At 36.2% G+C, this 23821-nt stretch overlaps 2 protein-coding genes across 4 annotated transcripts in view; one reads left to right on the forward strand and one right to left on the reverse strand.

Moving 5' to 3' along the window:
• The first annotated feature begins 394 nt into the window (after positions 1-394).
• Positions 395-2341, forward strand: LOC132029548 (protein OXIDATIVE STRESS 3 LIKE 1). Its single transcript, XM_059418808.1, has 2 exons — positions 395-987; positions 1752-2341. Exons 1-2 carry the CDS (start codon positions 674-676, stop codon positions 2257-2259), a joined length of 822 nt encoding a protein of 273 aa, XP_059274791.1. The 5' UTR covers positions 395-673; the 3' UTR covers positions 2260-2341.
• A 1695-nt stretch (positions 2342-4036) lies between these two features.
• The window catches only part of LOC132029549 (myosin-15), a 32673-nt gene continuing 12888 nt past the window's right edge, over positions 4037-23821 (reverse strand). The window contains exons 13-38 of one of the 3 annotated variants that reach the window (XM_059418809.1): positions 22996-23033; positions 22776-22902; positions 22511-22684; positions 21681-21812; positions 20735-20844; positions 18501-18561; positions 18204-18381; positions 16582-16787; positions 16242-16361; positions 14919-15017; positions 14595-14816; positions 12995-13134; positions 12639-12750; positions 12485-12535; positions 12315-12404; positions 11784-11954; positions 10366-10518; positions 8913-9089; positions 7942-8079; positions 5864-5934; positions 5668-5767; positions 5527-5583; positions 5385-5441; positions 5221-5301; positions 5054-5136; positions 4037-4626 (exon numbers count right to left, since the gene is read on the reverse strand). In XM_059418809.1, coding sequence (XP_059274792.1) covers positions 4503-4626; positions 5054-5136; positions 5221-5301; positions 5385-5441; positions 5527-5583; positions 5668-5767; positions 5864-5934; positions 7942-8079; positions 8913-9089; positions 10366-10518; positions 11784-11954; positions 12315-12404; positions 12485-12535; positions 12639-12750; positions 12995-13134; positions 14595-14816; positions 14919-15017; positions 16242-16361; positions 16582-16787; positions 18204-18381; positions 18501-18561; positions 20735-20844; positions 21681-21812; positions 22511-22684; positions 22776-22902; positions 22996-23033 — 3072 coding nt within the window. In that variant the 3' untranslated portion in view covers positions 4037-4502. Of the gene's footprint in view, positions 4627-5053; positions 5137-5220; positions 5302-5384; positions 5442-5526; positions 5584-5667; positions 5768-5863; positions 5935-7941; positions 8080-8912; positions 9090-10365; positions 10519-11783; positions 11955-12314; positions 12405-12484; positions 12536-12638; positions 12751-12994; positions 13135-14594; positions 14817-14918; positions 15018-16241; positions 16362-16581; positions 16788-18203; positions 18382-18500; positions 18562-20734; positions 20845-21680; positions 21813-22510; positions 22685-22775; positions 22903-22995; positions 23034-23821 lie in introns of those variants that run through there. The other 2 variants (XM_059418810.1, XR_009407859.1) reach the window with 2 other exon arrangements.

Here is a 23821-nt window from a genome sequence, read left to right on the forward strand (position 1 = left end):
AATGAAATACTATACTATAGCATCTCAACAAGAATGATAGGTATTAGGTTATCCTTAACAAAAATTGCTGTAAAGCTGACTAGGTTCATACTAGTAAACCATATCCCTGCTTTGTATTATACTATTTAACGTAAACCAATGGATTTACATCTCATAATGACATTGCTTAGTGGGTACCATTAATTCTTGATTTGAATACTTATTCAATTTGTACCTTCTTAAAAAAAATTAAAATTTAAATTTAATTTTCTATTTTTCTAACAAGGACAACTAGTGGATTAGGATTCAGGATAAGACCTATCCTTTCTTTTTACTTCATTACCTATTCATTTTTTATATATATCCATTATCCTCATTATTCTATTCAATCTTCTGTTACTTATTGTTAAGGTTTCTTGATTAGTATTTTTTAATAAAACAAAGTTTTATCTTTTTTCATTTTTAATCATAACTCATCATCTTAGTACTATTATATAACAAGATATGTCTCCTCTATTTTCCCCTTCTTCTTCTTCTTGTTTTCTTGTTTCAAAGATCTAAGCCTTTTTTCTGAAACCCCATTTCTCTAGTCTCCAAGATTTCTTGGTTTTGTGATTTTAATGTGATTATTTATTTAATTGTGGTGTGATCTAAAGCTGAAGGAAAAAAAAAAAAAAGGAAATTGTCTGTAAGTATGATGATGGAGAAAAGGGAAGTTGAAGGTTCATCTGGATTTATGCATGCATTATCATCCATGTCTGTTGATCCAAAAGATACATTTAAAGGAGATGAGAGGTTTTTTTGTGGTAATAAAAATATGGTTTTTAAAGGGAAAATGAATGAAGAGAAGGCATTGAATTCATGCAGTTCATCATCATCATCAATTGGGAAAAATAGTGATATATCTGATGGATCAATGGAGAAAACAGATGATTCTGATGAAGTACAGAGTTCTTATAAAGGTCCTTTGAGTTCTATGGAAGCTCTACAGGAAGTTCTACCAATCAGGTATTTTTTTTCAGCTTTTTGTTTTTCTTTGTTTGCTTTTCCTGTTTTCTTAAAACACTCAAAGAAAAATAAAACATGCACTGTTTTTATTGACCTTGTATATGTTTCTTGTGTTCTGTTTTACTTGATTTTCTTTTAAGATCTTTAGAAAGAAACTCATCTAGCTACTGTTGAGGTTTTTTTTTCTTTTCAATTTTTTGATGTTTTTCCTTTTTAATGATCTCTTCTAGATTACCTGGATTTATGTTTTTTTGATTGAGGGTTCCTAATTAGCTGGAATTTAACTTTTATTTAGGAAACTCTAGACTCTTTAGCATATTCACCAATATTATACTCTCCTACTTGCCACAAAAAAAAAAAAAAAAAAAAAAAAAAAAAAAGACAAGTTTCTTTGTTCAGTTTATTGTTTATTTTTCCTTGTTTGTGTTCCCCTTTTGAATTTCCAATACTACTTATTGAGAAAGTGAGAATCTTCCAAGACTCCAGTACGAGAAATCAAGAATCAGCTTCTTTTCTTAATGGCATTTTTTCTAGGCTTTACTTACTGAAAATGATTCTCATGATATGCCTTTTCTTGTAGGAACCTGTCCCTAGAAAATCAATTTTTAATTTGTTTGCTCCAATCTTTTCATATAGATCTGGATTCCTATGAGTTATTCTGGGCATCAATTCCTTACCATGTTAACTTTTCATCTCTTTTAGTATAGGTAGGTTCCTTTTAAGAAAAAATATTAATTAATGTGCATGTTGTGTGATATTTGCAGAAAGGGTATCTCAAGATTCTATAATGGGAAGTCAAAATCATTCACAAGTTTAAGAGAAGCTTCAACTTCATCCTCCATGAAAGAAATAGCAAAGCCAGAAAATGCCTATATTAAGAAAAGAAGGAACATATTGGCTTGTGGTTTAGCTTGGGAGAGTAACAAGAACAGAGGTGGCATCTCAAAAAGAGTGACAAATTCTAGTAGAACCTCATTGGCACTAGCAGCAGCTATGAATTGTTCTTCTGGTCTTAGCAACATTTGTGAAGACTCCACAGACTCATTCTCAAGATCACCTGCTCCATTTGTCTCGCGTCTTAATCCTCATTTCAAAGAGTACAACCACAACTATTGTAATGTATCGAATAATTCTCCTTGTTTATCGCCATTAGCTCGTGGGAATTTCTCGGGTTGGAGATCTTTCTCTTTGGCTGATTTACAGCAGTGTGAATTTGTTTCTGTTACAACAAGTCCTCCTGTTAATACCAAAGTAGAAAAGGAGCCAACTTGAGCATTTGGACAAGTTCTTGTTCAAGAATTTGTATAAACAGAATTTCTTCTTCTGTTCATTTAGCAAAGAGGATTCAAGAATTCTTGTCCTTTTTAGCTGGGCAAGTCTTTAAGGAACATGGTGAATAGAAGCATCAAGATTGAAATGTGTTGGATAACATCCTATTTTCTAACTAGATAAGGCCAACTACTGCCGCAGTCTGTCAATTAGTTGACCATCCACATGTTTTAGTTAATGGGCGTATAGTAGATATATCAAGTCATCGCTTCGAAGTTCTTTAACATTATTAATAACAAATATGAGGTGAAAATTGCTGGTAGGCTGTCAATTATCCTATCATGCCTATAGTAAAATGTAGGAGGACAAGAAAATGCCTTAATGGATAAGTTGATTTAACTTTGCTTCTTTTTAACTCATCCACTTCCAACTTTAAGAGCTTTTTAATCCTATGGTAGAGCCCATATGGCTTTTATGGTTTCTTAATGGAGAAAGGACCCCTCAATAAAAGTGACCATCCCCCCAAGCCAACAGGTTACTTATCTGACACTCTTTTCCTTGTGAGTGGGGCTGCCACGGGATAATATGCTGACTGAGAAACCGATTTTATTCGCTTGAACCAAAAGACTACAATATATACAGCATTATTTTATTTTTATCCTACCTACCAAAATAAGGATACTGCAATCTCCATGGCGGATTAGGAGTAGGATAAGGTTTGAATATTTCCAATTCATGTGATTCCAAACGATTTATTAAAAATTTACATAAAGCGAAATTAAATAGAAAATGGCAGAATACATAAGCACCCCCTTATAAATTTTCATTTAAACACCTCAACTGAGCCACAACTTATTGGCAACTCTGATAGTCGGGACATCATGATTATTTCAAAGAGAGAGAATGGCCGGAAAACATTTCCCTGCAAGACTTCGTATTTTCAGTATATGCCTTTGTTGAACACTCTTAATTCGGGTAAAAGACAATATGTTTCATGTCAGCCCTTTGTGTCTAATATGCACACTTCGAGCACACATCCAATGATCAATACGTTATTGCCTCAATTGAGGCGTTCAAATGAAATCTTTTGACAAATTTAAGAGTTATATAGCTAGACATAAAGAAAAATGTAAATCATACATTTTACAATTAGCAAGATATTGAAGAAAATCGCAACTCAGAAAATTGTTTCACTCAAAGTTATAGCATCACATAAAATGGGATTTTTTAAAAAAAAATTTAGATCAGTCTGACCAAGGTAATGACAACAAATTCATTCAAAATTGACTAGTTACCCCTCTGCTAGAGGTGCTTAATTACACAATTTCTCTCTTAACAGCATTGGAAAACGCATGCTAAGGATATAGTGCTTTACAGTAAAGTGAATACTGGTTCAGATGCTTTCATCAAAGCTGAGTCCTATGCAAACGCATGAAAGAGAAGGGGTTAAAAGGAAAAATAAAAAGAGAACCAGAATCTAAGTAAAGACCTCATCTTTCAAACAATATTATTCATGGATAATTGCCATACCAATTTCTACATCATTCAGCTAAACAGACCCTACTCCTATTACTCCAATGAAGTAGGTTGATAAGTAGTAAATTGCTGTTCTGAGAAGTAAAAAAAAAAACTCTTAAGTAAATGAAAAAGCAAATCAAATCCAATCGTCAATCCTTAGAACCGGGTGCAAGAGAGAACACACTTGCCGAACCATGCAACCTCAGCTCGGTATTTACACTTCAGGGAGTGGAACAAATGTACAAGAACTTGAATGGTAGCGTTTGTTACAAAATGAAAGATTTTTTTTATAATTTTCCAAATGTACACATCAACAAATACAAGCCTACAATTAGCACATGGAATAGAGATGGTTAAAGTGAGGTAAAGGAGATATGGCTACATTTCTAACATGGCAAGTGCCTTGAAAACTTCTAAGACAGGAAGCATACAACAATGAAATAACCAACATGACAAATATACAGAGCTCAAAAAGGGAGGCATTCCGAAAAAATAGGAAGCCTTTTGACTTAACTACGCCTAATGCTGTACAGATTCTACTTTAGATCTAGACTGCCGTGTAAACAATCTGAAGGGATATTGTTTTTGGCCGACAACTTCTCCAGCATCTCCAGGAATCAGTTCCCAACTTCAGATGCAGTTTTCCCCAGGCAAGAGTTGGTAGATGTTGCACATTGTGAGTGGACAATGCTAGAGTTGTACAAAAAAAGAATACACCAAACATGCATTCACTTTGTGTGCTGCATCATAAGCAACGCCGACGGATATTCAGATAGGAACTTTGGCAGCTCCGTAAGTGAGGGATCTAACTCGGGAAGTGCCATATAAATGTCTTCTGTTAAGAACGGAATACTGCAAGCAGCAAGAAATAATTAACAAAGGCAACCGGGAAATGATGAAATGAATTCTCCATAAACCAAGCAACTGATACGAAGCTTGCACCTCATGGACTCATTTAATAAGCAAAATGCTTGATCAATGTCAACAGAATGGAATTTGCAAAATTGACATGTCCTACAATCTGGTTATTATGCTATGCTTCAATATTTAGTATGCTAAACTAAATGTTATCAAGCATTTATGAAACCAGGACAAGCTTCTATATAGAACAAACTTACTTCTAATGATTAAAATATTGCTATATCTCCAGGATACTATCAGCACTGAACAGTACGACAATTTACTATTTAAGTTTGATAGAACAATTAACTAGATATCTTAGGATAGGCATATCCCAAACGAAAAAATGCTGGAATAGCAGCGCAGCGAGAGCTTTTACCTCAGATCATCATCCAACAAAAATGAGTTAGATGTTAGATTCTGAGAATCCTTGTTTAAAATCTCCCTCATCTGTGCGACAACCTACAGATTATACAGTGTCATACACCTATGAAACGAAAAAATACCCGGAAAACAGACTTAGGAGAAATGCATTGAAACACTTACCTCATTTGACACACTTTGAGTTCCGTACTTGTCATCCCAATACATGGTACTAATTCGATAAATTTGTCTGGTTGTCAATGCCTGTTCAACATGACGTATTTAGGGATATTCAGTCTGCAAAGAAGATTGACATCACAATGACATTTTGGGGTATTATTTCTTACCGGGCAAAGGTCCTGTCTTATCTCTTCCAATGATTTCTTCCTCTTTTGATGTATTACCTAGATAGTCGCAACGAATAAAACTTATATCTCACAGTAAAACTTTCAGATATTAAAGAGCTATTAGCAAGGATATAGCTTCTACCAGAAATCCAACAGCTTGTCTGATATAATTTAGTTCATGCCACGATGTACCTGCAAACTACATTCAGCACCCATGTAGTTCTTTCTCAGTTCAACATCTACATTGGAGAATGCACAAGTAAAAAAATGTCTTTCTTAATACCTCTTCTTTTGCATTGACTATCCATTTTTCTAGTTCTGCCAACCCGGACTTCACATATTCTCCATTTGAAAATGTGCAACACTCTCGTCGGAGTAAAAGACTGGTACATTTTAAGACCAAAGACAATCAGAAGCTTTATTTCCACAAAAGAAAAAGGACAAGGATTAAGAAAAAGATGTTTGAAAGATCATGATACCTGTTAAAAAGAGATATGTTGATGAAGGAGAAAACCTGGGTTGTCAGCTTGCGGATGAAAAACGAAGGCACCTGGAAATACATCAAGACAGTAAATTGACAAGAGAAGGAAATTGCAAGTTTTGAAGTAACAAGGAAGAAACTGGAAAAAGCAGACATCCTCCTATCACCCCCACACTAATCTTTTGCAGTATACCATCAATGATGTGGGTGCTAGTGTCACAAAAACATAATACAAGCTTGCCTCCAGGTCTTTGGCCTAGTGGTAAGAGTGCACCTTGTATGAGTGGATTAGGGACATGTCAGAGGTTCAAACCCTATGGCAGACTAAAGCCCGATATATAAGTGGAAAATAATAGAGGCAATCCCATTATCCACCGTGTTTTGAACCGTGCTCATCGGTTCTCAGGATTTCTCGGTTATCAGAAAAAACATAATACAGGCTTTTTTAAAGCAATACCAACAAAATAAGATTTCACCCCTCGTTGGAAGTTTTGGAGGTTATTCAGCTATACAAAATAGACGAAAAGGAAAACTAAGAAGGAGCAACTGATTCATAATTAAAGTGATCAGGAATCCTCAGCGAGCACTGATATAGACCAAGAGGCAAGCTGTAAAAAGGCATATGCGCATTGCAAACTAATACATCACTAAAGGTGATCAATATGCATCCTCATGTAACACTGAGAAAATGATTAGACAGCATGCGCATGTTGCAAACTAAATGACCTGACACAGATATCTGATGCATACTTGTGAACATGGCTTTTTGTAGAAAGGCATTTTATACGAGGAACTACCCTCTCAATGTTTTCTGAAGAAAATATTTATACTCTAAACCATCTCAACATCCTATCTCATGCCCTGCATTCTCTTTTTATGAAAGTCCAATTGCGTAGCACGTCCTTTGTGAAGCATAATATATATTTTTTAAATTGTACTGTGCCACATAATTCCTACTAACTCATTTTTAAATTGATTGGCATGTTATTCATCTGGCTGTACCAAAGTAGCAACAACAACATACCCAGTGAAATCCCACAATGTGGGGTCTGGGGAGGGTAAAGTGTATGCAGACCTTACCCCTATCTCGGAAGATAGGGAGGCTGTTTCCGAAAGACCCTCGGCTCAAGAGAAAACACAACGAGAAAGGTTAGATAAGCACAAGCAGTTCAAAGCAAAATGCAAATGAAACTAAAGAAAGCGGGCTGTACCAAAGTAGCATTTCCCAAAAATGGATTATTTACTAGTATATACACTGTTTGACCCACCAGATTGCTGCACTTTAAATTATTTACAGGGAAATTTTCTCACTCGTTCAATATTTTAATTATCATTCTAAAAGACCACACTGCTAGAAAGTTCTAAATTTTCAACCAAAAAAAAAAAAAAAAACCTTAGCTCTGGAACGACTTACATTTAAAAAGAACGAAACTTATCTCTCATCTTTAACTTCGGTCCCACAAAATAAAGAGCTCAGACATTGCAAATGAAGAGTACACATAAAAGGTTTAATGGCCTCCATTCTACACATTCATAATCTTAACTCTTAAGAGCCAAAAACTAACCACTACCCTACACTTAGGACCACCACCATAATGTGAATCACAAACTATAAATTCAACCAGACTAGTCAGGACCGGATTTTTTCCCGAGATATGATAAACTCTAAAGCCCCCAAAAAGTGGCTATACCCACTTTGCTTCCTTGGTGACTCGAATCACCAACTTCATGGTTGAAGCCCCCTTCCTCTAGGCTATCCCTCCTTTTTCACTATTCATAACCAAAATTGTATTCTTTAAAAAAAAAAAAGAGAGTCAAACAGAACATTCAACTTGAATAGAGAGAATAAAAAAACAGTTGTTGCAATAGAAATAAGTATAACCAGTTTATACAGCCTAGAGACAGTAAACAACATAAATGGAATAACAATAAAAAGGAGTTTGCAACATTAAATGCAACTACAAACTCCGCATATAAAAATTGCATCAAAGAAATTCTTCGTCAATGCAATACTGCAACCTCAATGAAGAGTGACAAAAAGATACAGCTAAGAGAGGATGAGAATGTTATGCATACATGATTTCCACGTAAGCGACTCAAGAACGAATCCAGGAATTTGATGATGCTATCCCACTGACTGCTTGGTGCCTGTTGAGGAATACCACCAGGTGATCTAGTTGATTTGCCTCCATGCACCCGCTGGATTTTTGGAGCCTTCACACATGACCACAAATATGAAAAATTAAAGTTGCAGTCTCGAAAGAAAAAAGGCAGCATATCAGGTGATGCAAATATCATGCTTAACTACAGAAAGAACATGAAACCATCAACATTTAGAAATTTCCCAGGCTTATTTATAAATTCATACTTCTGGAGTCCGCTCATATCGAATGCACAAATTCTCATCAACCTGTCCGAGGGTTATGGAGGTGATGCTGCCAAGGAGGATTGCATCTTAATCCATTTTGGATAAGAATGAGCAAAAATTACTTGAGTAAAAACGAAATTGTGTTCTACTACTGCTATGCTTTAACCCCAAGCAAGTTAAGTCAGCTATTTGAATATTCACTAATCATGTCAAACTTCATTTAAATTCATGTGAGATCGATATTAAATATATAATTTCTCAACTGCATCTAGAATGAACTGATTTTATTGTACTTGTTTATCATAAGCATTCTTTATTTTCACATATTGCTTTTGAATAAGTTCAGACACCAAATTACTACAATCAAAGTGCCTGAAGCTGAAAAGAAAGTCCCTGGAGCATTTAAGGCCAAAAGCAAAAACTCTTTCTCCAACCCTCATTCATTTATCACTACTTACCTATAATTAACGCCAAAAAAAGGAGTTAAAGCAGTAGGCAGGTCTTCTCACGACCTAACTAACTAGTGATTGCAGAATCAATAGATTTCAACAAGAAAGCAACCCTGACTTGGGTAATCAGTTCTTTAAAAGGCATTAAGTACTGAAAGACAGTGTTCAACTGCTGAATTAGATGACATGCACATGCATAGAAAACTATTTGTGAGGCAGGAAGAGCGCACCTGAATGCACAGACCCAGCAATGGGGATATTTCCTTCTTCAAATTATCACGAATCAGACCAAATATCTTCTCTACACATGCAGTTAATTGTTGTTTAAACAGTAAAGCTGGATATCTTGCTTCCATATGTGACATTCCATCCTCCGATCCAATAAATTTCAAGGGCGACTTTAAACTCTGAAGAACGTGAAAATACAAAAACTTGTTTAGGTCTTCTTATCGTTATCCAGCAATTTAAATGATGATAAATGCAAAAGAGACAACGACAATCATAGCAGGTTTGATAAGGATAAAGCACAACCCAGTGATAACAAATATATACACGCTATATGTACACATACTTCGTTGTAACCCAGTTCGGGCCATTTTAAACTTCCCTTTCTGCCCCCATCCCCCAAACTATAAGATGTAATTTCATCAAACGTGACAACCCCAGAAACAACATATAGAAATATTTCAAATGAGCACACAGATAGCCTTCCCCAATCCTCAGGACCCCCCAAAAGCAAAAGGGAAAAGAGAGGAGATAGATCAAGGTGGACGTAAAGGAAGATTTGTTAAAGATGAACAGAATTCAGGTACGTCATAGACAACAGCAACATGACTCGTTGGCCACATCGATAGAGCTTTTTCCAACAAGAGAAGAATAAGTCATCAAAGAAGTTCTAGCATAGAGTTGTGGGAAAGAAGACGGTAAACTGATGAGATCTATACAGGCTGGAATAACACTAGGCTGATAAAAAGGAACTCCAACCACACCCCAGAGCTTTGCTTTAGTGGTAAGAGCACATCACGTGATGTGTGCTTCAGGCACATGTCACGGGTTCAAACCCTGCTGCAGACAAAAGCTTGGTATTTAAAGTGGAGGAAGGTAGAGAGGCGGACCCATTATCCACCGAGTCTTGAATCGTGCACCATTTGTCCTTGAGGATTTCTTGGTTATCCAAAAAGAATACTCCAACCGCTGCATGGCTCGCAATATTGCAATCCAATTTTTATGAGCTTTTTAATGACTGAGAAAACCATATGGAGCCAACCCTTTGGGCCAATCAGCCTTCAAAACTCGGGGATGATGTCCTCGCCTTTCTACTCTTCTCCACTTAAATGTTGGACTTAGTTCACTTGGTGCAGTGCTCGAACTTGTAAGCTAATACACAAGTCCCTCCACCTTTGCAGCAAAACTAACCCCTGGTGCTCCAATTTTTATGAGTATTCAGACTCAATTTCATAATTTTCGTAAAATCCAAGTTAATATTAATAAAGAAACTACATAGGAATACAAACCATAATAGTTAAAAGTAGAGGGGTGTATGTTGATTACCACCTACTACTTCATCAAAAAAAATCCCAACAACTATCATGATCAAATATTATTGGATATTAGTAATAACAATGAAACATGGTTACAAATACCAGGATTTGTATTTATGACCTCTATAGCTACACAACTTACTTGTGCGACCCTCCCATTTAGTGCAGAACCACCTCCAGAACGCTGAGAAGACGCACTGAAGAAGCCATTCGCCCTCAAATTTCTTTGCAGAAGACAGAGAAGTGCAGATGCATTAGATAACCAATATGGCAAAGTGACATCCTCATCTCCGACCTGCAGCTCAATAAAATAGAAGAAAGAAGAAAACCTCGTTAAAGATGAATGATACTAAAGACATTAGCTAGAATACAACTATCAGATAGTTATCATCTTTTTAAGAAATGCATTTTTTCCAAAAGGAAAAAACTATCCTTTCATTCGGAATAAAACAGTCATTTGATCAATGAGCACATTTAATGCAATAGCTAGCAAGGTGATTGCACACTAGGTTAGGAAGCCACCTGGATGTGCAGCTACATATCATGGTAAGCCAAGTTATTCGAGGTACCCGATGAGCAAATTTAGTTCAATAATTAGCACGGTGGTTCAAAACTGGGTTAGCAAGCCAACCCAGATGCAGTTGCATATCATGGTAAGCAAGTAATTATAGGCACATGAGCAAAAAATTTTGAGAACATTGTACTTAATTGTGTAACCGGTTAACCTCCTCTGACAAGGGAGGTATAGCCTAGCGGTAAGGACCCTCGACCTCCAAACATAAGGGTAAGAGTTTGAGTCACACAGGTAGCGAAGCAGGGAAAGAGCCATTGTTGGGCTCATTTTTTTTTTTTTTTTTGTGTGTGTGTGTGTGTGTGTGGGGGGGGGGGGGGGGTTACAGGGGTGGGTTTAACATATCAATACAGATTGTCTAGACCACTTCATCTAACAATTTAAAATATTAAGAGATGAAACACATTTATTAGTGAGGCCCAACTTTTTTTTTTTTTTCATGGGCCAAGCATACGAAAATATTTTGTCGGTAAGCAGCCAAGGGTCGAATCCAGGACCTTTTACAGTGTATGAACCACCTCTTCTTAAAGCTTACATTGTTAAAGAACACTTTTATTCATTTTAGGTCTGCAACACAATGGATTTAGGACTAGGACCGCAACTCCAAGTCTCCAACTTCTTGGTAGGACTTCAAAAAGTTCCATAAATGTTGCTTAACCTCACAGTAGTCAAATCTGACAAAAACGTCAATTCACTGGTTAAACAGAAATTAGAATTTTGGCACTCAATTGCTCAAGATTGCACCATGGAGTACCAATCTTGGACAAATCCAAGATAATGTCCACAGAAATAGAAGTTGTTCTAGGAATTTACTCATAAGATGGTAACAATAGGAACAAAAACAAAGAGCAAAATATAAATGTAATCTGGAAAAATGCACTTATGCAAAATCTGGTTAAGAACTACATAATGAAGCATCAGTTCGACAAAGACCAAGTAGAATATAAAATTCAGAAATCATTTACAACCAAGAATATTAAATAGATTACCTTCAAAACATCATTGATTTCGGCAATGATAAAATCAAAAATAGCAGTCCTCTCTGACTCAAAGGCATGCCAATGAATGAGGCACCTGTAGATGACACAAGCAGCAACTGGCTTTCCATCTTTAAATCCCAAATTCTCTTTGATACACCGTGAAAGAATTTCACAATTCTCCTGCAAGAGAGACTTCATTTTAAAGCGGCTCACACCAAAGCCACCATTACTTAGACCTTTCAGACTAGTTTATCCACCAAAATTACAGTTGGAGCAGGCAGATGGTGAGTAAAGCAAGGGGAGTCATCACTTTTCCCTCACGAGGGAAATGAAATCATTCATTTGTGTTGTTTTACAACTAGAAGGAAAGTAAATGAGATTTAATCCTCAATAATCGTCATCTATTACTTGAATGCTTATTATCCTTCATCATTCATGCCCCTGTTTTCTTACACTTTACACCCATCCTCCCCAACAGTGATAACCAAGCAATCATGGCAATAAAAACATAAATCATCACTAGTTGGAAACAGAATCAACCTGCTGCCTTTCACTGGTCAACTTAGCTCTACGTGAATCAGAAAATCCTTGAGCAAGAGGTGGTATGATTTTTGTTGGGGTGGGAGATTCCTAAACAAACAAAACACGACCTTTAGAGATCAAGAAATAGAACTATGTACTTAAACTATGACAGAAAAAAGGATACTTACAAAGGAAGGTTTACGATCAGCAGAGGGCAGAGCGATTGCACCAGAGAATTTCTGCACAAAGGGGCCAAAATTTTATTAGATCTAGAGGTACAGAATGCGAGGAAGAATTCTCTACCATGGGTTATACATTACAAGTAAACAAATAACAGCTTACATCGATAAAAGGCTTGGCAAAACCTGCACGATTGCTCCTCGGCGTTGCATTCAATGCTTTCTGCCGGAGGATATGATTTTCATCCTCTAAATTTGAGAGCTTCTCCTCCAGACTAATATAGAAAAGACAAATTAGTTTTAAATCATCTGGAAATCAACCAGTTATGAGAAAGTATATGGTAGCAGCAGCAGAAATGCATGTAGATAGAGACAGAAAATCTACATTTCTAACAAACTTATACAGATATCGTTCCATTTCCTAATATATCTATTAAGTTTTACCACTAACAGAAGCAGAAGACTAACTATGTGATGAGATTGGCCCAAATAACTTCTCTTTGATTTATTAAAATTTACCTTTTTAAGTTCTGTTGGAGTTGTGAACATGTTTCTTCAACTGCTCTCAACTTGGCAATTGTGTCAGTAGACTCTTCTTTACCCTTTAGTAGCTCATGCTCCAATGCGGAGTTCTTCTCCTCCAAGGCGCTCATAGAACTCTGCAAAAGATACCAAAAATAAGTATCCACAATGCAAATCTTTGGGCCTTCTTATTAGCTTAAAATTGCTGACTATCTGGGTTGCAGTAACGGCAAGCAGATCAGGCCCTTTCTGCTCTAAAGCAAAATCAATTAGCAGGATTGTCTACCTTTAAAGTCATAGTCTACAAAAGCAAGCAAACTCGTCTAGAAGCAGTACTTTGTCAACTTATAGTCATTAATTACAAACAATGCCAACTATCAGCTAATCACGACAAATAAGATTATCTGGTCTTGTAGTAGCTACAGCAAAATTTCTCGTGGTTATAGAAACCTTGAAACATCCAGCCACCAAAATCCAGCTACCCCTGCCCCAGACAAAATAACTGTAAAGAAAGAAGAAAGGCAAATATTTTTTGTAAAGAAAGAAGAAAGGCAAATATTTTTTCTTGATAACTAAGAAATCCTGAGGGCCAATGGCGTACGGTTCAGAACTTGCTGGATAATGAGCCCGCTCCTCTACTCTTCTCCACTTAAATGCTAAGCTTTTGTCTACGGCAAGGTTCAAACCTATGGCATGCGCCTAATCCACAAATCATGCATTACGCTCTTACCACTAGACCAAAGCCCGAGCTAGGGGCAAGAAGAAAAGCAAGTATAAGTCCTTCATTGACACTTAAAAGAAAAATTGACACCTTACAGAGCTCTTAAAAGCAACATGTTAGCTAACCAGTACTCATACATCACTGGATAAATTGTACATCACATAGTTCTAAACTTGTAATCTCTTAAAACCTAAGCAGACTTATTGAAAAATTTAGCACAACGAATTAAAAGGACACATAGGTGATAACAATTAGTTGAGATTAAGGTTCAGTCATGTTAGTATGTTCTTTTTCTTTATAACCGAGAAATCACTGAGGGCCAGTGACGCATGGTTCGGAACTCGGTGGATAATTGGCCCGCCCCTCTACCCTTCTTCACTTAAATATCAGGCTTTTGGCTGCGGCACGATTCAAACCTGCAATATGCACCTAACCCACACATCATAAGAAGCGCTCTTACCACTAGGCCAAAGCACTGAGCGATTATATGCTAGTAGAGTATGTTGAGAACTTCCAGTGCTCAGTCTAGATATTTAAATATTGAATTGCGATAGGTCTAAATGGAGCGACACGGATCGCGAGGATTTATATAGCCGACCGCAACCGGCGTGAGATTGAGGTGCAGTTGTTGCTGCTATATATTACTATGCCCATACACTTTCTGGCTAACCAAGATCCATAAGGTATAGCAAAAGCCTTCCCATTCTAGAGAGTGAGACTACTAGGTCATTATGCATTATGAAGTTCAAGAAAGAGCGGTGCTTAAAAGATGCACACAACATCTAGAACTAAATTTCCACGAGGGAATCAATCATCCAATTTAAATATGAGTAATCAGAGTTGAAGGCAGACAAATACAGAAAGCAGTGATATGACCTTCAGAAATGTATTTTCATTTCTCAGCTCAGTTACTGAAAAAATTTCTCTTTCCAAAGCAGCTTTTTCCTTCATGTATAATTCCAGTTGTCTCTGAAGCACGGCATTCTTATTGACCTCATTGACTGCAGCCAGCTTCGCTGCATCTAACTCGAGGCTTAAAGATTCTACAGTCTTGTGAAGTTTTGAAATTTCCACTAATTTAGCCTCCTCATTTGATACCTGCATCACAATGTTCAAACGATATTTCGTCCAATTATCAAGCAAAATATGGTTAATTTGAGAAAAAATCTTTTACATATAAGTTAACCATTGGACCAGTACCCGTAATTTTTTTTCTAATTGCAACCTCCAAGTGAGATCCTCCAACTGTCTCTCAAGCTTTGTTTTTGCTAAACGGAGGGCACCAGCTTCATTAGCTTCCTGTATAAGGGAAAAAAAATAAGTGTCAACTCTTCATAGAGAAATAACAGCTGAACTATTGGAAAATCAGGGGAATAGAATTTCATCCACAGAAACCTGGAACATCAATTTTCTTAATGTCTGCATGGCAACAATCTACGGGATTGAATCAATATTTAAAGATCCTACAGTGGCAATATTCAACTAAAGCATATAAAAAGAATTTGCTGGCATCTCTCACTAACAACGTTCCGCTCTATAACATTAGTTCTTGTCATCTCTTTTTTAATGGAGCAAGAGAAATATATAGAATCTCAAGCACAATGAGCAAAAGCAAGAGCATCAATTTCTTAAATTTACTATAAACAAAAATAAGATGCAAACTGAAATATCCTTACACAAAAGTGTACATGCGTTTTCATGCGGAGCATAGATGTAACTTATGATATAAACAGAAAATTATGCAACAAAATGAAGAAGATCTGAGAAATAAAAACTACAATTTTAAACGAAAACAGTCTTATGACCCGATTAATACATAAAAGGCAACAGATGACAGCATTTCTCACTTGGCTGCTAATACTGTTTCATCACTAACTTTTACTTTCAGAACTTTGTAATTAACATCTAAAGCACTGGAAATGTGTGTCCTAAAAGGCTATGCCTAGACATACCCTGGCATTTTTCTTATGCCTTATGCAAGCACAACAGACTAATTGGCATGATCACTAATAATGGCAGGCTAATAGTTGTCAAGTCTTCGTATTATAGCATTGCATATTCAGCAGATGAAATCACAAGCTTCATTTGACTAAAAGCAGACAGCCTAACCGACATGGTCACCAATAATGGCAAGCTAACCGTTGTCAAGTCTTCTTATTATAGCATTGCATTTTCAGCAGATGCAATCACAAGCTTCTGTTGACTAAAAGCAGACAGACTAACTGACATGGTCACCAATAATTGCAGGCTAATCGTTGTCAAGCCTTCTTATTACAGCAATGCATTTTCAGCAGATGCAATCATAAGCTTCTTTTGACTAAAAGCAGCACAGAGTCAGCTAGAACAATAATTAATTCCATGAAAATATTGACCATGCAGCTACTACATTTGCCATGCTACCTAACCACTTTAATGATATGTTTGTCCCTCATAACAATGACGATATCTCCATCAAATGGAGAAATTTCAAGCAGAGATTTGTCGGTAAACACCAACTACACATTAAAAAAGAGAAGTATTCACCTGTTTGAGCCTTCTGAACTCCCTTCTTGCCATTTTTCGCCTCCACAGGCATTGAATTGCAATAATATTGGATTGACGATGACGATAAGCTGAGCGCAACCTGCACATTCTCCAATGTGCCTATGCAGTAGCAGAAAAAATATCTAACATTAGCTTAGAACCAATTTCTATTTTCATTTTTATCTTTTTTTCGTTTTTTTTTTTTTTTTTTTTTTTTTTTTTTGGTGGTTGTGGCGGGAGGCACATAACTGTCATCCCATCTAAATAGTTCTTGTTTGAATATAAAAGCACAAATTTATGAATGTACCAGCTGTAACAAGTGGCAAAGGCATATACTCACCTGAATGATAGTAGCAGCCTTATTCTCCTTCCTATGTAAGAACTTCCGTCGAGCAGCAAAACCACGAGTGCAAGACTGTATCATCAGTGAAGAAGCATAAAGTTTCACATAAGCATTCCTCACGATCCACTGTCGCACATATTTTTGAATTATGATGACAGCCGATGCTTCCAGCAGTGCAGCATATATATTACGAGCAAGATAACCTACAAACAGTCGGTAATGTTTTCAAGCCTCATTTAGTGCTCAAACCAAATAAAGATGCAGGAAAAGCCACCTGCCATTACCATTAAAACACATAAAACATACAACTATAAGCAAATAAAAATAAACACAAGTCAGATCACACACTCTTAAAACCAGACTGGAGACTTCATCTTTTTCAGATATCATAAGTAGGATGTATTGTTTTCTCAGAGCCAATTACTAGAAAGAGTTATATATTCAACCAACGATAACAAGAAATCACGATCCGAAGAGAAAACATGACAATCTATTATTTATTCAATAAAGCTGCTTCAATTTAAAATATCAGAGCACAACACACTTCATCTTTATCCAGGAGGAAGTATGTTATTACACTACTTGTTGCATATGTTCTCATAAACAGGATAACGAATAGGAGTGGAGAAACAAAATCAGGTTGTGACTAGAAAATGATTCCCATACTCAAGCTGCAATACGACTGAATTTTACTTTAAAGGGAAAGTGGAAAAACAAATCAGGTTGACTAGAAAATGACTCAGCCCTTTGGCTGCATGTGGCTTCGGTTTACAGTATGATCATAACGACACCATCAGTTTCCAACTTAACAAACTGTAGAATATTGGGAGATGGAAGATATGTTGATCCTAGAAATCTTCCTGAGAGATATTGTACTGAGAGAAAGAACCTCTACAGCATAATTAAATCACCTAGGAAGTTGACTCTTGTTTGCCGATTGCAATTACATTTGCATATTATTCGAGTCCGTACAACAAATGTAGGAATCAAGAGAGCAAGAAAAGGTCTTGCAGCCTAATTAAATTTCTGCGAGAACAAAACAGATATTTGAATTTCCCGCTTCTAGAATTTCAGATATACTAGCATCAAGCAAAATGTCGCAGTTCTTTTATTTATTGGTCCCATTAATGAAAAAGAGTTAAACCAGAAAAGTTAGGAGAATCCTAAGAGGTCGCAAAGCCTAAGGTACAAATCAAACTAGATGAATGTCAAGATCCGTCATATAAAAACAAAAATACATCAAAGATTACTTCTAAACAAAGTTTTGTTCCCCGAAAAAGAAAAAAAAAACAAGAACCTAAAATTTGTGAATAAGGGAGCAACCAAAACCACAACGTATTTCTACTAGATTAGACTAGAAACTAATAGTATATTACATAAGATCTTCATATAAAGAGATGTTATCTCTTTCAATCAAAATGATAAGTTTAAACTAGGAACAGGTAGAGAGTAACATCATTCCCTTCTGATCTACGGATTTGTGCAAAAGCACATAAGCAAAGCAAACTATTGCAGTAGTAATAGGCACGTGAATTTATTTTTGTGGAAATCAAGACAGCTATGCACTATTCTGAACAAAGTATAATTTTGCAGTAAGACATTATACTGAGAAAACGGACCTCTGCAGCAAGACTGTAGATGAACTGCAGCCATTCGGTTTGAGATGAAGTCCCTGCGTGCAAGAAATGTCCTTAGCCGACTTTGTATTTGCTTTGCAGAAGAGTCCAAAATCTCAGCACGTCGTGAGTCTAAAATACCAATCTGGCCAGCCCTAAGAAATACTTTCGTCTTTCCCAACTGCAGAAATGAAAAACACGACATTACTTCAAGAAACTCACAGCAGAAGATTACAGGGCGCATGAAAATTAGCTGCCGGAAATTAAACTTAAGTTTGTGCAAAAGCTTATTACAGCAACCTGATAATTCCCAAGCTTGAGTTTCTGCAGTATTTTCTCTGTGATGGTTTTTTCATCATTACTGGACACAGAAGGAAAAAAAAAGATCAAACAAAGTTTAATAAGATACAAAATCAATATAAAGTGCAGGAAGGGACCAAAACAACATTGTTGTTTACAATGAAGGATATTGTTACTAAAACACTCAGCTGACATTCTCCTGCATCTTTAACTTTTGTTGTACTTAAAAAAAAAAACAATGTAGTCCAGCGTATACACAACAATCAAATATCAACATCTGCCAGAAAGGAATGAACATGGAAAAAAGGGCACTTCCCTATATAAACCCGAAGGACAAGCCATATCTCATTACCAAAGGGAAATTTCTAGATATTGATATACTGCAGATTGCAGAATCAGTCATACATTGATCATATATGAACATACAACAACCGAACAAAGTTTTGAGTAGCCATATGCTGCCCCAACAGGTGTTGTTAAGATTAATCTCATCATCCAACTTTATTCTTAAAAACTCTATGTTGCCCAAGTTATTATTTTTCAAATTTACTTTCATGCCTTATACCAGTCTTCAAAAGAATCCAAGCAGGGTCCATTCTGTCCCTGGTTGAAGGTGACAATGCTCTTTATTTTCGAATAGAAAACCAGATAACTGAATTACCAAAACACCAACTATTACATGCTTCAATCCTAAGTTACACGGACTCGGGTGCGGGTATCCGATACGGGTACGGATTCGAGTGTCGGATTCAGCAAAATCTAAATTTAAGATTCGGGGGTATGTATCTGGTTATGGATACGGGTGCGGGGATTCGGCTAAGAAAATTCAAAATTATATAAAAAATAGAGCTATAAAGATATTACAAATTTTGAGAGATATTCTTATGAAAAACTTACATGTATATGAAATAAAAGTACTTCTTTGTTTATCTGAAACATGAAGCAACATATATGAAATAAAAGTACTATAATATTGAAGGTATGTCATTTTCCTTATCTTAAATCTGTTTTATTTTTATTTTTGAGAAATCAAAATCTCAAATTTTTCCCCCAAATTTGTCGACGGACTCGGGTCAAAGTATCCGTATGTGATTGACCGTATCCGGAACGTTTGCCGTTCCGGCACCCACACCCGTCCGTATCCGGGACGGGGACGGCACCCAAAATGGCGAGTCCGTGTAACTTAGCTTCAATCTTGACGATTTAAGGCAGGCCATAACCATGCCCACTTAAGCCAGTAAATTTGCTCTTATTCAACTTCAGATGGTAAGTGACAAAGATTAAAGTGGATGCCAAGCCAAAGTTAGAAGATTGCCAAACAGAAAAACCAGACTCCAATTAATATTTTTGGCCCGATTTAGGAGCACACCTGAAATTCTAAGGTGCACAGATGATTGGTTGCATTTTGTGGGAAATCATAGTTTGGTTATTAAGTTTCCACTGACGCATTTAATGTTTACTGTACTGCTTTTAAATTAGCAATGTAAGAGAACTTTGATAGTTAGCACTTTCCGGTCTTTTCAAATGATTGCACCCCTGAAACTTCTTATCCTAAACTATACATTGATCTATGTATGATGGTGTTCAACTTCTAGATGAAAAAATACTTTGCACTTACATTTATTAAGTTCGTTTTTACTGTTTTTCCCTTTTTCCTGGCATCTAGTTAATTATTTCATCCAATATTCAAAATAATTGACCCTGAGTCACGTCCCTTTGCCAGGTTAACTGCAATGTGTATGATAACTATGCCTACCAAAAAGGGCAAGCTGCAAAAGGATATCCTTCTCAGACATCAGAAATCCTATGTTTGATAAATAAGCCCCAATTTGAATCTGAAATTTAAGCTCATTGGAGATTGAACTGGATACCATATCCCTCTATCAGGTTAACTGCAATAACTTGGATAAGTATGCCAAGTAAAAAAGACCAAGCAGCACAATAGTTCCTTCTTACATAAGCCGGCCAATGCAAATCACAGTTTGGATGAACAACTGTCATTTTAAACTGAATTTTAACATTGTCACAAAACCAACTAGCAAAAAACATTAAGTTGGTAGCTCTGCTAAACCAACCAATGAATTAATATGCATGGAGATGTTTGCTGGTCATATTTGATGTTTCTGACATCCCATTACAAATCCAGTGCAAGAAAACAGAAAATAAAATACAAAAGAGGGGGTCAAATAATTTCACCAAAAGAGTTATAATAGTAAGGACTAAAGCAAACCCACCTGCCATCCAACATGTCTAAAACAATTAGTCCAAATCGATCTATAAATTCATGGTAAGTTCTGCGCGTGGGATAACCCGCCAAACTTATGCGCACAGCCTCAAGAACACCCTGCAATGTATCATATTACTGATAAATTAGAACATTCCATTCAAGAAAATGCACATGCACAGCCTTTTCATTTTCAAATGGTTAAGAAAAGGACTTTGCAGCATGAAGGCTGGACAAAAAAGTAATATATAAAATCAGTTTCCCAAAAGTTCCACACATCACACTGTGACCCAATGGAAGAAGCAAAACCGACTTAAGAAATCAATATCATACACACTCTAGTCAAAGTGAATGAATGTGTAATTAGAAGCATAACAAACATACATACGTTCATTGAAGCTTCTTCTTTGAAAGAACTTAGCTTCTTACTTTGAAACACAGAACGTAAAGTAGCTGAGGAGATTAATTTAAAGTGCCAAACAAACGAAAGCAATGGAAGAGAAAACAAAATCAAATTGCACTACTAATGAGCAGTTCAAGAATTGAAATGAGCCAAATGAGAAAACATAACCAAACAGGAAAAAAGGGCAAGAAAAATATTAAAACAAGAGACCCTACTAAAAAGAAAACAGGCAGGTAACTGACAGGAAAAACAGCCCACCTATCCAACATAATTACAAAATAGAATCAGAGAATAATAGGCAAATCTTGAAGAACAATGAAAGAAAATTAAGCATGCGAAGTTATATTGAAGAACAATGAAAGAATATTAAGCATGCGAAGTTATATAGAAGCAGGCATGAAACATTCCACTATAATACCATATGCAAGAAACCAAGATTAAATAGCATAAAGCAACTCCATTGAAAAATTAAAAAAACAAATCTTATCAGTAAAATGAGTGAAGAGCCAGAACATTTGGCATATGGCAATAAACAATTTCTATATCAACTCACCCCACAACGCAGTTGGTGCAAGATGCTGAGGTTCTCAAATTTTTGAGGCCGATTCATTGAATTTGGCTTCACACAACGAATATAGTGCGGTTCTGTTGAGCTGAGTGTCTCCATGAGAGCTTGAAGTTGTTGCTACAGAGAAGAAGATGTCAGGGACAACATAATCTAACAAATATATTATTTATATCAATGCACCAGAAATTCAAAAAAAAAAAAAAAAATGCAAATGGCAAGGCCAATATCAAAAGGATTGTGAAAATGAAAGTTTAAACCCTAACACTTTTTATACAAAGCAGGGTATGTCAATGATACACTACAAGTAAATGCATGTGCTTTCTTATATAACAAATACCACTTTCTATATGTGTACTACAATACAGCATATACAAGATGTATGGCCCCACGGCCCACACACGTACACTTACATAGGCACTCTACCAATTTACTAGGAATCAACACGATGTCCATATTACCCTACTTTAGCAAAACATGCTTAATTTGTTTCAGCTCTCCTTAATCCCAAAGGCTTTAAAATCTACTTCCCTGAAAGATTTGACTTGCCAGAAATTTATAGAAACTCCATCCACCTATCACTATCATTTTACTCTTAATTTTAAATAAAGAGTGATACTTAACACCAGAGTTTATCAACCATGTTCGGGAGAATTTATGACATATTTAGGCTAAAAACATGTCCAACGCCTGCATATATGCAAGCAATTGATTCGTGTTAGTTCCACCAAATGATGACAAGAAAACTTGTAAACTCTTAGCTTGTGATGTCAATTGCTGTGGAAGTAAACAACTCCACATTAGAATAAGCTTCATACCTTAAACCGTGAGGCTACTGAAGAGAACTTGTATGATGACCTAGAAGATTCTTCTCCAAGGGAAGGAAAGAGGCCAGCAATAAAAGGACACTCCGAAGAAGATAACAAATTACGGTGTTCCACCACAACATAATCACGATTTTTATCTAAGAATGTTTCTGTCTTGTATGTCACCTACAAAATAAGCACTAAAACATGAGTAGCAATAGCAATCATTCTCCATGAACATAAACTGAGCTTTCAAATGTCTCTTAGTTTGACATACCTTCCCAGCATAATGGGACATGGTAAAATCTGTTTCATAAAATTTTGCCTTCTCTAATCGTGGATGCCCCCGAAAATTCTGGAACAACTTATTTGAGAAAGTTTGATGCGTAGACTTCGGGAACATGCTGCAATGGTGAATACATCAAGATAAGGAGATGTTACACCCAAAATTTCTAAAAGAGAATAAATTTAACAAACCACATGGGCATATTTTATACCAAGCTTCATCCAGAAGAGCAATTATCCCAATAGGCTTCTGCAAAACACATTTGACATTGAGTAAGTCAGAGAGTCCAGCTTCAAAGTAGAAATAGAAGCAGTTTTTAAAGCGAAATGGGAAAAACACGAAAAGCACAAAAAACAGGAAAACCACAAAACACGACTAGGTCCATGGGACTTGAAGCGCAATGTGTAGTGAAGGGCACAATTTACAAAAAATTAGAATCTACCAAACACATGTGAATTTAGTAATATAATAATCAAATTGCAATTCAAAAATAATTTCGGCATATCAACGTAAATTATGTCATTAGTGATCCAACTTCTCAAAGTTGAGACTCGATGAACCAACCGCTTCACGCTGAGATCACTTAGAAAATCATTATTTGAAGCGCACACTTCTCTAAAGCGCATGGCGCATGTTTTCACCATGGAGCAATAACCCCTCGCTTTGCATTCTTTCATCACTTTAAGTGATGGAGTGATGGCTCTTAATAACACGGGATAGAAGAAAAACCAAAACGTAATAAACCATAAAAGCTTCTAACAGTGAATCAATTTACATTTCCAGAAACAACCTTGCTGCATCTGGATTCACTAATAGTTAAGAACCGACTACTCTGTCCAACAACAAAAGCATGGCGGTACCTTTATATGTGGTCCCCGGAATCGAACATAAATTAAAAAAGTTTCAGCAGAGGTAGAAGACGCATTTTTAGAAGTTAATTATGCCCATACATCTGTTAGCAAAAGACACATTTTCAGAAGTAAATTATGCCTATATATCTATTAGAAAATGACCTTAGTGAACTTTCAGCTTAATAA

Source organism: Lycium ferocissimum, chromosome 9, assembly GCF_029784015.1.
Source record: "Lycium ferocissimum isolate CSIRO_LF1 chromosome 9, AGI_CSIRO_Lferr_CH_V1, whole genome shotgun sequence".
NCBI classification, from domain to species: Eukaryota; Viridiplantae; Streptophyta; class Magnoliopsida; order Solanales; family Solanaceae; genus Lycium; species Lycium ferocissimum.

Bases quoted from the DNA above. Each gene is read 5' to 3' on its own strand.
- LOC132029548 (XM_059418808.1), top strand. From the start codon at position 674: ATGATGATGGAGAAAAGGGAAGTTGAAGGTTCATCTGGATTTATGCAT. The intron at 988-1,751 runs GTATTTTTTTTC...TGATATTTGCAG, and splicing joins CAGGAAGTTCTACCAATCAG to AAAGGGTATCTCAAGATTCT.